Source organism: Chiloscyllium punctatum, chromosome 26 (genome assembly GCF_047496795.1).
Source record: "Chiloscyllium punctatum isolate Juve2018m chromosome 26, sChiPun1.3, whole genome shotgun sequence".
NCBI lineage: Eukaryota > Metazoa > Chordata > Chondrichthyes > Orectolobiformes > Hemiscylliidae > Chiloscyllium > Chiloscyllium punctatum.
Window position 1 is genome coordinate 33,392,400 of NC_092764.1, and position 15,437 is coordinate 33,407,836.

General features: G+C 38.9%; 1 protein-coding gene across 6 annotated transcripts in view; it reads right to left on the reverse strand.

The window, feature by feature from the left end:
• LOC140496409 (Fanconi anemia group A protein-like) overlaps positions 1–15,437 on the reverse strand; it is a 111,609-nt gene that overhangs the window by 4,754 nt on the left and 91,418 nt on the right. For 5 of the 6 annotated variants that reach the window (XM_072596095.1, XM_072596093.1, XM_072596092.1 and 2 more), the window contains 7 exons: positions 14,358–14,462; positions 13,102–13,214; positions 7,654–7,795; positions 5,944–6,000; positions 3,730–3,835; positions 2,449–2,524; positions 802–964 (listed from right to left, as the gene is read on the reverse strand). In XM_072596095.1, the coding sequence (XP_072452196.1) occupies positions 802–964; positions 2,449–2,524; positions 3,730–3,835; positions 5,944–6,000; positions 7,654–7,795; positions 13,102–13,214; positions 14,358–14,462 (762 nt within the window). The remainder of the gene's footprint in view (positions 1–801; positions 965–2,448; positions 2,525–3,729; positions 3,836–5,943; positions 6,001–7,653; positions 7,796–13,101; positions 13,215–14,357; positions 14,463–15,437) is intronic. The other variant, XM_072596094.1, reaches the window with a different exon arrangement.

Below are 15,437 nucleotides of genomic sequence, written 5' to 3' on the forward strand. Positions count from 1 at the left end.
ATCTGGTTCCTCAGTCTTACACATAAAAGGCTTTACAATCTATTGGTTTCCCTCAAAAAGCAGATCTCAATGACCTTGGCAAGTGGCTGACAGCTTGGAAAATAAGTCTGCGGCTGTTAAAGCCAGAATCCGTGATTAAAAGAGACTTGAATCTAAAATTAGTATCTAGAATGCCTTAGATTAGATTAGGTTCCCTTCAGCGTGGAAACAGGCTCTTCAGTCCAAGGGGTCCACACCGACCCTCCAAAGAGCAACCCACCCACCTCTGACTAATGCACCTAACACTACAGGCAATTTAGCATAGCTAATTCACCTGACCTGCACATCTTTGGATTGTGGGAGGAAACCCACGCAGACATGGGGAGAATGTGCAAACTCCACACAGACAGTCACCAGAGGCTGGAATTGAACCTTGGGACCCTGGTGCTGTGAGGAAGGAATGCTAACCACTGAGCCATAAGAAGTTCCCACTAACTTTCATGCTTCAAAGCTGCCTGGATGAAAACTGGGAGGAGAATGAGGTGATTCCAGGATGTCACTTTACAGAAATTAACACTCCATGCATATATCAAAGCCTCCCTCCCATTGCCTCTAAGAAAATGTTGTTCTCAGTGTTAAACAACACTACTGCGATAAAGAAAGTCGAAGTTATTTCTACGATCATGAAAGTAACTAGTCTCGAAAAATAAAAGTGCATTGTTTCCACTTGTATTGAAAGAGAAATGCTAAATCACAACTCGAGGAAGGGGTCAAAACAGTTCCCATTAATCATCTAGGAAATTCTGCATTAATCACACTTACCTGCTTGGAGCTTTGTAGATCACACTGATTTGAGGCCAACGTTGTATCTTCTCCATCAAGGAAGAGCTTGACCATTCCGGTATACAGAATGATAGCGACTGAGAGGAAATCTGAACGTCTGATGATGGAAGAAAGCAGCTTTGGTTCCAGACCAGGAATAAGACTATTAAACAATTGAGCCAAATGTTGAAGATTGTTATGAAGATTGAACAGTGGATAATGTTATGCATTACAAACATATAATCAAAATCAATGCCCTGATTTCTTGCATAAAGTTTTCACATTACTGGAAAATCAAATTTTACACAGTATTCCTGAAAGGAGTTCAAGAGAACCTTTCTGGTTTCCGAGTCCAGTTCAGAATAGAGCCTTGTACTGTGCATTGCGTTTGTTCATTAGTGTAGGCCAATCCCTCAATCATTTCAGGATAGATACTAGTAGATGTATGTCAAAGCATATTTAGACAACGGATGTAAATTCACATTTACTTTGTAGAAATGCAAAGTAAATATCAGTTGCAATATCTTAAGTGCCAGGTAATGACATCATGAACAAGAAAGAATCTAACCAAATTCAATTGATGATCATTTTATTCACTGCCCAAGTGCATTTCTAAAGGTCAAACATGTGCCTTAAATTTAGAGTTTATTTCAAGCAACTGCACACTATAAAATTCTGCCACATTCTGGTTTAAATACTTTTTCTGTAAAAACAAACAAAATTGACCAAATTAAATAAGAACTTAGACAAACCATCAAGGCACTACCTTAATAGAAAGCTGGCAAAACAAATTAAAATGTACTTTGTGGGAAAAATAATGCATCCCACCCCCATTATCCAACAGCCTCTAAAACCTTCAGGTATGCTATTGGATAACATTCATAAATATGAATGAGGGGGAGGTAGCAGGGAACTACAGCCCTCTCCATGGCCCACCATGTGGACCTCCAGATTTTAATACATTAAGTAGTTCAGAACACATATTTGCTTTGCTATCTTTAACTCCAAGGTATTTCGTATCTATTCTGTTAATAGGAGGTTAGCAATTCAATGACATTGAACCTTCATTGAATACCTATTGGCTGTCTACAGGATACCAGTCAGGATTTTGATGGATTACTTCCCAGTAACTCTATAAGTGAAGTTCCAGCAACACTCAGCCAACCACTCCCACTACCTTAAACATTTACTCCCTCTGGTGTGACAGTACATGATGGCAATATGCAGCATAAACAGGATGTACTACAACTCAATTAGCCCCTTGAGTAGTACCTTCCAAACCCACATCCTCTACTACCGGGAAGGATAAGAACAAATGATAATGCAAATTTCTCTCCAAACCATCCTAATGTGAAACGTTCATTGTTATTCTTCAACTGTCAATGATTGAAACTCTCTTCCTAACAGTACAATGAGTGTACCCACATTAGATGGACTGCAACATTTCAAAGTGGCAGCTCACCCACACCTTCTCAAGAGCAGTTAGGGATGGGCAATAAATGCTGGCCTTGCCTGCGAGATTCACATCCCATGAAATATTAGCATCAAAAACATGGTGCAATTTAAATCTAGTTAGAGGCAGCATACATTCCTAACCTATGCTGAGCAGAAATAATTCATGATTTAAAAAAAAGTTTCACATAATACCTGTAGAAGGCAACAGGAAGAATCTTAATCTCCATGTCAGAGATGATGTTGTACAGGATCTGGTACGGCCCACGATCTGCATTGTAGGGAGCAGAAAGAAAGCACAGTGAAGGTCTTTTATATATGCGTACATGTACACACGCACACACGCTGAAAATATGCAATAAAATAGAAAATTCTGGAAACAGTCATCAGGTCTTACAGAATATAGACAAAAGAATTAGCCCCTTGAATCTACTGTGCAATTCACTAAGGTCATATCTGACCTGATTGCATCGTATTCCCCTACTTCAGATAACCTTTTAATCGCTGATGGTCAAGAATCTACTCTGCCTTAAAATTATTCAAGCATTCTGCTTTCACTGCCGTTTGAGAAAGACTCTTCACTCAGAATATTTTTCCTTCATCTCTATCTTAAAGATAGCTCCAGATTTTCCCAGGAAAGGAAATATCCTTTACACATCTGCTCTGTCAAGATTATTCAGATAGATGTTTCGGTCATCTGTAGTGATAAAAAGCTAGCATTGATATTAAACAGGTCAATGACCTCTCACCAGAACTGGGAAAAGTTAGAACTGTAACAGATTTCTAAATTTCTCCAGTTCTAACAAAGGCTCACAAGATCTGAAATGTTCACAGTTTCTCTACCCGCACACATGAACAGACCTACTGAGTATTTCAATTGCTTTTATTGTTTTTCTTGTGAAATATACATTGGAGCCAAACACATGCAGCCAAATAATTAAGATAGTAAACTTTATTTTCCAGAAATGATTAAAGTCAAATTAAAATAGTTATTAAATCAGACATTTGATAATGAAGTATCCACTCCATTCATGGCCATTACTGAGAATTTAGTATATGCTGAGAAGGCACATCATAGATTTCCTGGCAGAACACGAGCAGAAATTAATTTCATTAATGTCGTTCTCATCTTCACAGCATTGGCAAACAGTAACATCCCCATTAGATTTTAATTACTCCATCGTCAGCTGTCTAAGTCCACTATTCCCTCCCTAACTCCCTCCACCTCCCTTTCTTCTCTTAAGATGCACATTAAAATCTGCCTCTGTCTTAATTATCTTCTTTGGTAGTTCAATGTCAAATGTTTCTCTGAAACACCTGGGAATGTTTTACTCTGTGAAAATATATTATACAAATGCAAGTAGAGTTACAAGAAATAGACCAACATTAATTCTGATCAATACACAGAGGTTCATAATTCAGACTTCAGCTGAACGAAGCTGGACAAAAATAAGTCGGACAGGTGATGCAGCTTACCCTTATTCGCCACCAAAAATATATTAAGCCAGGATTTGTTCTGCTCCTCCAACACCAAGATCACATCAGCGCATAGTTTTAATGCAACAGTTAATGCTGAGGATTCCTTTTAAAAGGGGAAATGTTTTCAGACTCTCAGAAATATGGGAGAACCAGATTTATGCAATTTCAAAGAAAACGACAGATCATCTATTTAAATCGAATGTACATATTCAAAAAATACTGAAATATTTCAAGATTTTCTCTTACTGCAACATATGTAATGGTGAAAGAGTGAAATCCTTGAAATTTGCAGAGCTTCCCAAGTTACAGGTGAGGCGAAACAAACATATTTACATATTTCACACTCAAATATTACACATTTCAGTTATATTACAATTGCATCAGTGTTTAAACAATAATTTCAAATGCTGACTTAATTTCCTTTGTCTAAGCATGGAGCAAGTTTTCTTCTTACTTTTTCTTCATATGGGACTAATGGTTTCACTGTGAACATTAAAAATGTGATAACTGGCATTCTCCCATCCATAAAAAACGATGTGCATGCAGCAAATGAAGAGACATAACTAACTAAACAGGAGGTAACACAGTGACAGGGAGGCAAACAAGAAGGAAAGAATGATGAGAGAAAGAGCCAGTAAATAGACATGAGTGCTATTTAAAAGAAAATTCAGTAGATGGAATATAATGTGGGACAACGTGAGATTAGGAAGGTGAATGGAATTTTCTTTTTGCAAGTGGAATAAAAGTAGGAAAGTTTTGCCACAGCTGTTGCAGGGTCTTAGTGAGACCAGATCTGCAGTATTGTGTACAGTTCTGACAGTAAGGATAAAATCGCATTAGAAGTCAAACAGAAAAGGTTCGGTCAACTGATTCTGGGATGAAGGGGTTGTCTTACAGGGAAAGTTAATTGGCCCTACACCTATTGGAGTTCAGAAAAGTGACAGATGATCTTGTTGAAATATGCCAGGTCCTGGAGAAACTAGAAAAGGTAGATGTTGGGATGATGTTTCCACCATGGGCACCTCAGAACCAGGCTGTACTGTCAAAAGACACAGGCTCTCCCTTTTAGGATGACGACGAGAACTTTTCTTCCTCAGAAGAAAATGAGCCTATGGAATCCACATCCTCACACAACATGAGAGGTTGGCCATTAAATATATAGAAAGCGGAGTTTGATAGATTCATGACTGACAAGGAGACAAGTGAAAAAATAAAGAGGGAGCAATGGTGGCCCATCGACAGAAAAGTGGAGTTGAGGCCAAATTCAGACCAGTCGTGATCTTATCAAAGTAGGCTTGAGGGGCTGAATAGCCTATTCCTTTTCCTAATTCATTTCTAAATCCATTGGTGATGGATAGGTTCACATCATGCACATTTGCTGATGGCTGAAGAAACCTACACCAGTTTCAGGTGTCCTTGTGGGTTGTTCTTTTCAGTGTTGGTGCCATTGTCAAGCCACTGATCATTGTGGTAGGCATGCTGGCCCACAGGTAATGTCACTTCTTGTACTGTGCTAATGTCTCCTATATGTGAAAAGTCAACAGGGGCTATATTTCACACTCGCAAGTGCTTGTGAAGCAAAACGCTGGACACCCTACTGGTGTTCTCAACCTGATCATAGGATATAGGAGCAGAAGTTGGCCATTCAGCCCATTGAGTATGCTCCTCCATTCATTGAGATCATTGCCGATCTGAGAGTTCTCAACTCCATTTTCCTACCACGTTGCCATTCAGCAGATCCTTGGGAATGTGCCAGTCTTCCATTCTGTGAGCATTTCTGAGCCAGAAAAGAGAGCTATGCTTGATCAGTGCTAACATCTTTAGGAGATTTGCCATTGAGAGTACTGTTGGGCTCTTGATTTTGTCTTTCCATCAGATACAGAGAACGTTTCACAGAACTCAGATGAACATGATTGAGCTTCCTTTCTTGATGGCAGTAAATTATCCATGCTGCACAGCCACACCTAGGGTATGGTCAGTAAAATATCTGGGTATACCTGACTGAATGGAAAAAGATTCCCCAAGGTATAAGTTCTCACAAGTGCAGATATAAAACTGTCAATAGTGAGCTGTACAATTATTCTGCAGGCTAGTCATACAAATGGGAATTGGATGCCTGCCAACAATATGAATAATGCGTAGGAAAATAGCTAAGGTTTCTTTTTGCTTCAATCATCAAACATTGGTAGGGATAATACAATACACATTTACCTTTGGTTTCAATAGGGATGAGATCAAATCCATCAAACTGAAACACAGCACTGAAACCTGGAATTGAAACAAACTGTAAATTATGGACCAATTTTCATGAATCTCAAGGTTTTGATTCCATTAACAAAGAATACAGAATCTTCAGTTTATTTAACACATTGTAGCTTCATGAAATAGGCTATACTGGGTCAAATCTCTCTTCAAATGGAAACTTTAAAACTATCCCATAAACAAATCTAGAAATTCATACTTTAGATCACAAGGACACTACAGAACTGGAAAAGGAGAAACTTTCAAAATGTGGAAGTCAAAGTTTCTGTCAAGGCTTGGAGGTGATACTTGCATTGTGACCTTAAACAAGAGACATTCTCTACTCCCATTATTGTCTCAGGTACAAACCGAAAGCAGCTCAGACATTAATTATCAAGGTATACTTTGTTAGGTTTTAGAATATTGACTAGCAGACATATTTCAAAACACCCACAGATATCCAGGAAATAGATTCTTTTAACCTATCGGGTGGCATGGTGGCTAAGTGGTTAGCACTGCTGCCTCACAGCGTCACGGACCCGGCTTCGATTCCTGCCTCAGGCGATTGCCTGTGTGGAGCTTGCACATTCTGCATCCACATGTCTGCGCGGGTTTCCTCCAGGTGCTCTAGTTTCCTCCCATGTTCCAAAATATGTGCAGGTGAATTGGCCATGCTAAATTGTCCATCGTGTTCGGCGTATTAGTCAGGGGGAAATACGGGGAGATGAATCTGGGTGGGTTACTCTTCAGAGGGTCGGTTTTGGACTTGTGGGGCCGAAGGGCCTGTTTCCACACTGTAGGCTATTTAATCTTAAGATTTTCATATTTTCTCAGAAAATATTTGGGGAGTGGAGGGAGAAAAAGAGCATTTTTTTTTTACAATAAATTTTAAAATAATTTTTTAAGGTTTAAAAATGACAAAATGCCAAGTGGAAAGTAAATGAAAAGGCAGGTCAGATAAAGAGTGTCTGATGTGCAGATTACAGTGAAAATCATTGCCTCCGAGCTTTTGAATAAAAATAAAACTAGTGCTGTATTTGTTTATACATTTTAGAAGAATTCTGTACCAGTCTTTTTGTACCCTTCTATAATAATGTAACAACAACAATGTGCATTTTTCACATGCAGGCAGATATCTCCAAAGTCCTGTACTCAATATTAAAAGGGCAAAACTATAAATATCTAGCAGGAGGAATGTGAAAAGTGGAGAAGGCTAAAGTCAGGACCAAATGTACTACGAGCAATAAAAAACTGAGGAGGGATTTAAACTCCAAAGAATAATCTGATAAAAAGTAGTTTTATGCTGGTGAGGATACAGCATTTTGAATGATGTGAAGCTTGTGGAAGTTCAAGGCAAAGAAGCTATTTAGGAGAATGTTAGAAGTTCAGCCTTAAGATATTAAAAACTCTGATTGAAATAGGAAAGGTAAAGTAAATGTGAGCAATTGTGACGAGTGAATAATGTTGTGGATGTGTATTTGAAATAATGCTCCATTTGACACAGCAGGTCTATGGGCAAGGGTTTTGAATTTTCTGACCTAGTCCTCGAGGTGGCAGCAATAAAAGTCAAAGACCTAACAAAAGATGACGACTTTGGTTTCTCCGGGTATGTTAGGCATTTATGTAAAGAGGCATACACCATCATATGAAAGAAAACGTGGCAGTATAGGATAGGTTTACCAGCTCATTTTCAGCACAGATCTTTTTCATTGTTGTCTGAAGTATTGCCAGTCCAGTTTTCCTTTTTACAGTAAAATATAAGAAGGCACCAAGAACCCAGGGAATATCAGGTGGTGAGCATTCCACTTTCCCTGAAAGTAACCTGCAATAAAAATGTTTAAAAAAAACACTTAAATTATTAAATCTTGTAATTTAATCAGTAACCACAGTTTGTGAAGTGGGGATTGCCAAGAGAAGGGTAGACACAGAGGTCAGACTGACCCTGCTGATATATAATACAGCATGTTTTTAAATTCATGCACTCAACATTTCTGACAGTATAAAAGGAAAGAAACAAACTTCATTATTGACTGTGGAACTACAAGGAAAATGCAATTTATTTTCAAAATGTAAGAACAGAGATATTATCCAAACCTGATCCTAATGGACAATGAGAAGTTCAGTTGAGCTTCTAGTATCATAATTATTAAATTAATGGCTTTTTCATTGCTGTTTTCTCCCAGTCTCCCCTGACGACGTAACACTTGATGAAGCTTTGATTTCACTGTTTTCAGTTCCCTTCTAAGTGCATTCATTCAATGTTGGTATTGAGTGCTGAGGAGGCTTTGTGGCATATACAGCATGTACCATCCTTGCCTGAGACAGACATTGTGGGTTTGCAACTCCAGCAGTTGATAGCCAGAGATGGCAGAATAATGCAGCCAAACAGGCTGACTATCAACTTGTAAATCCATTCGAAATATGTCAATGTCGGGTAGTTAAGAGCGACCAACCTGTTCAACCACGTAATGGGAAAATAAAGTAAGAAATGTCTCCTATTACTATCCATAGCCCCAGGCTGTAAGATGCCTTTCAATGTGTGTGTTCCCACAATCAGACTTCTTCAAGGACCGACTATCTGGTATACCAGACTGGACAGGGTTCAATCCTTATCCTTGATGGGATGGATTCAGGATCTGCCTCCTTTCTCCATCTAGACTGTGGGTTGGGCTTGTCTTCTGGCAGAGAGCTCAAGAAGAAAATGACACTAGGGGGCAGCACAGTCAACTCTGACAGGGGAGTTTCACTTCAAACAGGAGAAATAAGGGGCCTAATCCTTTGGTGCTTGAATTATCAAGATCTATAAGCTTCATAGGTCTTGACCTGGGAAGTTTAAACTTCCCATGAGCATTCCCCTGCTCTGAAAATAGCGTGACAACACTGCAGTACTTACACGGCGAGTTACTCAAGGAATGTTAGACAGATGCATACCCAGTCTAACACCTGGCTCACACACTAGCTGATCCCATGACTTTAGCTGATCCTCCCATCCACCTGACTATTCACTCCAACCTCAACCTGATCTGCTTGTGCCCTGAACACCTGACTACACACCCTGACCAAACCAGACTAACCATCCTGACAGTCCCTGAAATAACCCACACGATTCCCTGACTGGACAGGAATACATTACCCCCCAAACTATGACCCAAGTACCCACTCACCCATCTACCACTCTGCCCATCCATCCACATTCAAAGTTATGACCTTGAAACTTACCATATGGCAGCAATATGCTGTAAAAATGGAGCATGTTCTGTCTTCCCCATACTCCAGTCCAGTCCCTGAGAAAGTCTGCGCTGCACATTTCTTTCAGAACCATAATACAGAAGAGCCTGTTTCACTGTAAGTAATCTAATCATAATTAGAAGATCCCCAAAGAAACGCACAGCAGACCTTTCAAGGGCAGCAGCAGTCCATTCATCATTGCTAGTGGTCAGGACAGTAGGTGGGAGTCCCTGCCGAACACAATTCACCCTCCACCGCAGATAAAAAGAAGTGATGAAACCAATATTACCATCTCTACAGCTAGTCCATACAAGATCAGGACTGATCTGGCATCGAACCCATAATCCTGTGGCCTGTACCAGTCAAGACATCACAAACTCACTGAAAGTTTGAGCAAAGTAATAAATGGATGTTATTGTGAATCAGATTTTTGTCAGCAAGTCTTAGCCCAATCAACCTGAACAGATTTTAGAGCATTTTAGTCATTAGAGAGAGAGAGAGAGAAAGAAAAGAAAGAAAAGAAAGGAAAAGAAAGGAAAAGAAAGGAAAAGAAAGAAAGAAAAGAAAGAAAAGAAAGAGAAGATAGAAAGATAGAAAGATAGAAAGATAGAAAGATAGAAAAGAAAAGAAAGAAAAGAAAGAAAATAAAAGAAAGAAAGAAAGAAAAGAAAGATAGAAAGAAAGAAAGAAAGGAAAGAAAGGAAAGAAAAAGAAAGAAAAAGAAAGAAAAGAAAGAAAAGAAAGAAAAGAAAAGAAAAAAAGAAAGATAGAAAGGAAAGAAAGGAAAGAAAAAGAAAGAAAAAGAAAGAAAAAGAAAGAAAAAGAAAGAAAAAGAAAGAAAAAGAAAGGAAAGAAAGAAAGAAAGGAAAGAAAAAGAAAGGAAAGAAAAGAGAAGAAAAGAAAGAAAAGAAAAAAGAAAAGAAAAGAAAAAGAAAAGAAAAGGAAGAAAGAAAAAGAAAGAAAGAAAGAGAAAACTTCAGCACATTCCTCAAATTGAGCCTCATTCAAAAAATGGTCAGTCTCTCTGGGTTCCTTGGCTAGAGGCTCAAGGTAACATCATCTTGTTTTAAACAGAATGGATTATTTTGCTACTGAGATATATTACAATACTGAATTACATAATAAATATTTGAATAAAGCAAGGGGTAATTTTGCATTGTGTGCATGTTTATACACACTATCATGTTGTTGATGATAAATACTGCAAGTAAATTTCTATGAAATTGTATATCTGAGGCAATTAACAAAAGTTTAACTTCTGTCAGACATTTGAACATATATGCCTGCAGAATGTTTATTGATGAGGACAGTGAAGCAAATGTTCTGATTTCTCACAAACTTTAACATAACCTTGGAGTCTGTTCTTGACAACTTAATTGTCCCAGTACATCATTATCTCTAATCAATACACAATTACATCACTATATTAGTTATTACTTTACATTGACTAATTTGTCTCAAGAAAAAAAACAGAGAGATGTACAGCATGGACACAGACCTTTCGGTCCAACACATCCATTCCAATTAGATATCCTAGATAAGTCTAGTCCCACTTGCCAGCACTTGGCCCATATTCCTCCAAACCCTTCCCATCCAGATGCCTTTTAAATGTTGTAATTGTACCAGCTTCTACTACTTCCTCTGGCAGCTCATTCCTACACGCACCACGCTCTGCATGAAAAAGTTGCCCCTTAGTTGCTTTTTAAATCTTTCTCTTCTTATTTTAACAAACACATCGACCTGGACCCAATATATCGGCCACTACAGCGGACAGCTCGAACTGACAACCGGAAGCGGCAGAGACAGGCCACTATAAATACCGGAGGAAACAGCACAGAAGCGCTTCACAGGAGGCTCCCAAGCACTGAGGATGTCACCTAGACAGGGGATGAAACGTTTGCAACACAAATTCCCAGCTCAGCGAACAGAACTACAACAACTGCTCATTTTAAACCTATGCCTTGTAGTTTTGGATTCCCCACCCTGGAGAAAAGACCTTGTTAATTTACCCTATCAATGCCCCTCATGATTGTTTTTAGAATCATAGAATCCCTACAGTATGGGAGCAGGCCACTTGGCCCATCGATTCCACACCGACCTTCTGAAGATCATTCCCCCCAAACCCAACCTCACTATCGCTGTAACCTGGCATTTCCCATGGCTAATGCACATCCCTGAACACTATGGGCAATTTCCCATAGCCAATCCACCTAACCTGCACATTTTTGCACTGTGGGAAGGAACTGCAGTACCCGGAGGAAATCCACCCAGACATGGGGTGAATGTGCAAACCCCGCACAGATAATTGCCTAAGATTGGAATCGAACCTGGGTCACTGGTGCTGTGAGGCAGCAGTGCTAACTACCGAGCCACCATGTTGATGGGTCGGAATTCCAGAACTTTTCACTGGTTGAAACATCCACACAAGCACTGCATCCCATATACAAAAAGAACATTAAGATCAACAAAAACTTAAGAAATAATTCATTCATTTACATTGGTATTTTAACAGTATAGGAAGAGTACGAAATGGTGTGTGACAATGCATTTAGATCCAAAGAAATGAATCTCACCACAGCAGGTGGTGGAATTCAAATTCAATGTAAGTTTGGAATTAAAAAAGTCTAATGATGACCATGAAACTACGGTCATAAAAACCTATTGGTTCACTAATCTCCTTTAAGGAAGCAAAGCTGGTGTCATTCCTAGTCTATTCTACATAGGATTTCAGACCCATCTCTTAAATGCCCTCCGAATCTCCTTAGTAAGCCTCTGTCCTATTAAAGGAAAGCCTAGGATATCTACATTGACACTGCAAGGTCCTTCTTATCAACATCTGGGAGTTGAAGCCAAATTTGAGAGTTGTCTCAGATTAATCAAGCCACAAGTTGACAGTCAGACTTACAGAATCATACCCATAGACAACGTCTCAGACAACATTGTCATCATCCCTGAAATGTCCCAGCCCACCAGCAGGTCACACCCAGTAGAGGGGACAGCACTGTGGTGTACAGTCAGGAGCGAGTTACCCCAAGAGTCCTCAACATTGGCTCTGGCCCCTATGAGGTTGTACGGCTGAGGAAGCCTTCTGCTGATTACCATATATGGTGCCCCTGAACACCGGCAGCAGCACTCCTGACTGAGCTGGTCTAGTCCTAAAGGTCAGAATTGTCAGGCTGAGTCTGCAGCAGGTGGTGAGGGAACCAAGAAGGGGGATGAATGTACTTGCCCTGATCTTCATCAATCTGCCTGCCACAGATCCATCTGTTCGTGATAGTATCAGTAAGAATAACCACCACACAGTCCTTGTGGCGTCTATGTGCAAAACAAGGACACCATCCATCACATTGTTTAGTGCTATCACTGCTAAATTCTAACCAGGATTCTCATACAGCTGCAATGAGATGGAGTTATTGGAGAGGCAATAGTTAGTGGTATGTCACTGGGTTTGTAATGCTGGACTTCAAACAGAAAGAGTAATTCATGACTTGGCACCCGTGGGGCGCTGCAGGCCATCAGCAGCAGCAGCAGAATTGCACTCTAACACAAATCAGCAACCTCATAGTCTGGTATATCCTTACTTTACATTTATCATCAAACCAGGGGATCAACCCTGGTTCAAAGAAGAGTGCAGGAAGGCACGGGCAAAAGCAATACCTGGTATGTGTAAAACTGAGATGTCAACCTGGTAAAGAGACAACACAGTTTGTATATGCCAAATATAAAAACCAAGTGATAGACAGAATCAAACAATTCCACAACTGTTTGATCAGATCTAAGCTCGGCAGACCTGCCACATTCAGTTGTGAATGGTGGTGGACAGTAAAACAACTCACTGGAGGCAGGGCCTCCATTGTTTCTCATGTAGTCACAATATCACCATAGTTTTTCCTGTGTTACCTGTTGGCCCAGCACTGGTTGTCCACCATCCTCTGTAATTCTCTGGGAAATGTATCATCAGTAAGCCGTTTCCATTGTGTAATCAGCACCTGCTCCAATCTCGGCCACCAAAACTTCAGGAATAAGGCACAACAGGTTGACATGAAATATTATTAATAATAGCATTGAGTTTAGTAGCTTTATATCAAAACTTTATCAAGAACAAAAAAATCCCACTTCTCAACTAATAGACAAATCACAATAAATCCAAATAGATCCACTGCAGACCACAATTATAATCAGCTTGTGGGATGAAGTGAAATATGCTGAGGGAAAATGGTGGCTGATTAGCTGAGTTAGCCGAAGAGTTGGTTTGTGACGCAGAGACACAAACGCCAACTCCTGTGCTGACTGAGGGCAAGGCTCATCTCAGCCTCACCCATTGCCCTGGATAGGCCATCTAAAAAGTCGGCATATACAATATTCTGAAATAATTTACTAGGTGCGAAGAGAGAAATTAGGTAGCTTTACAATCAAAACATCTTGATTCCAAAAATGTTTTCTTTCTGTAAAACCCCAGTTCTATCCCCTTTATCAAAGGGAGAAGGGCAGAATCGGGAGGTGAACAATTGTTTATTAGTAATATGCCTCAGTCAACTCAACAGTTTAAACAATCAATTTATTTTTAGTTATACACAAGGTTAACCCACTTCTTATGGAGTTGTTCATGAAAAAAAAATTCACAAGATGTAACAGATGATAACACAATTATATTTCACAATCACAAAAACCATAAAACAGGACAAACCAAATTTTAAATATGAATTCAAAACACCCTCTGTACAAAGGAGTAGACTAACTGTTGAATGAAAGGTGTTACAATCACAACTCTAGGAACTTGAAAAATGTTAATTTTCTAATAGTTATTTAGAGATACATTCAAATAGGTGTAAATTTGGTGTGCGGTACTTAATTGCACAGCACATGTTATCATTCGATCATGCATTTATAATTATATCAAACACCTTTATGCTGACATTGCTCAGGAATTCTATCATACACTAGATAAGTGTGCATACAGCAGATTAATTAATGGCTAATTGGTTTATGATAATAATGTGGTTCGATTGAATGTATTGTCCTGAGACCTCAGTGTCTACGCCCACAGGAACTCATGGAAAATGACAACGAGAAGTCATTGCTATGTTAAACATAAACAAATAAAGAGAGCAGCAATGTTTGCACACAAATATGACAAAATATAAGGCTGTCTTTACCGTTGCAGATAATAAGAGCAGAGGACAATGTGTTCTGGCAACGCTCAGAATGTCAGCAATAACACAATCTGGTTCTTCACACTCAACACCAGCATTAAGCAAACCCTAAAACATACAGAACCTGTGTTATTATATGTTAAATTATAATATCAATGTTTCTTGATTTTATTTCCTAATTTTTAAAAAAATATTCCTTATTAAGAGTGCAGTACTTATATTTTTGGTGTAATCATGGCCAAAATATTAAGTACTGTGTCCTCCTTTATAGAGGATTTAAATAAGGGAATTCAAGGTAAATTTATTGACTTTACATCTTTTTAAAATATTCCTGCACACTTTCAAATCAGAAACCAATGGGGGAAGAAAATGAGTTTGAAATTAAGATGAGAATATACATGCAAGTTAACCGCAAAAGAATACCACAGAGATAATAAACATCTCTCACGCACAAGGACAGTTAGACCTGTTATTGCCACACGTAGTGACATTGAAATCTGGGCTGTTACTGACAATGTCAAAATATTGGTGAGGCCAATGCTGTTAATAATTACTCATGTACAAATGGTACAGCAATTTCACAATCAAAAACATTGCTGTCCAAGTTGCGTCATTGTGGCTTTACCATAAAAAAACTATTCTTTACTCTTACTAAGAACTTGACTCAGACAACAATGGGAGCAACATGATGTCCTGAATTTTACTCCTGAAACCAGTAGCTGAGAGATTTATGTTAACCGTATGATACATACCAATTATTTCAGCCATTCTGTTAGCCAGGTATGACTATATTTTATAAACAAAAATATGACTACGTATTTCTTTATAGTCATCTTTAGTTTTTCTGCAACATCATTTTATTACATGCAACTAGATCCCATACCATTTTCCCAGGTGCACAGTTTGATCAGAGTCATTGTTTGCTCCAGCTCATCCTTTGCCCAGAAACATCATGTATCTTGTAAGAGGTTTTGATAAAATATCTATATAACATATATATGTTCAAATTTGTGGGGTGGCAGTGGCATAGTGATTTGTGGTAATGCAATTTGATTGGCCCTAGAGGATTAGTCAGAAACTGAT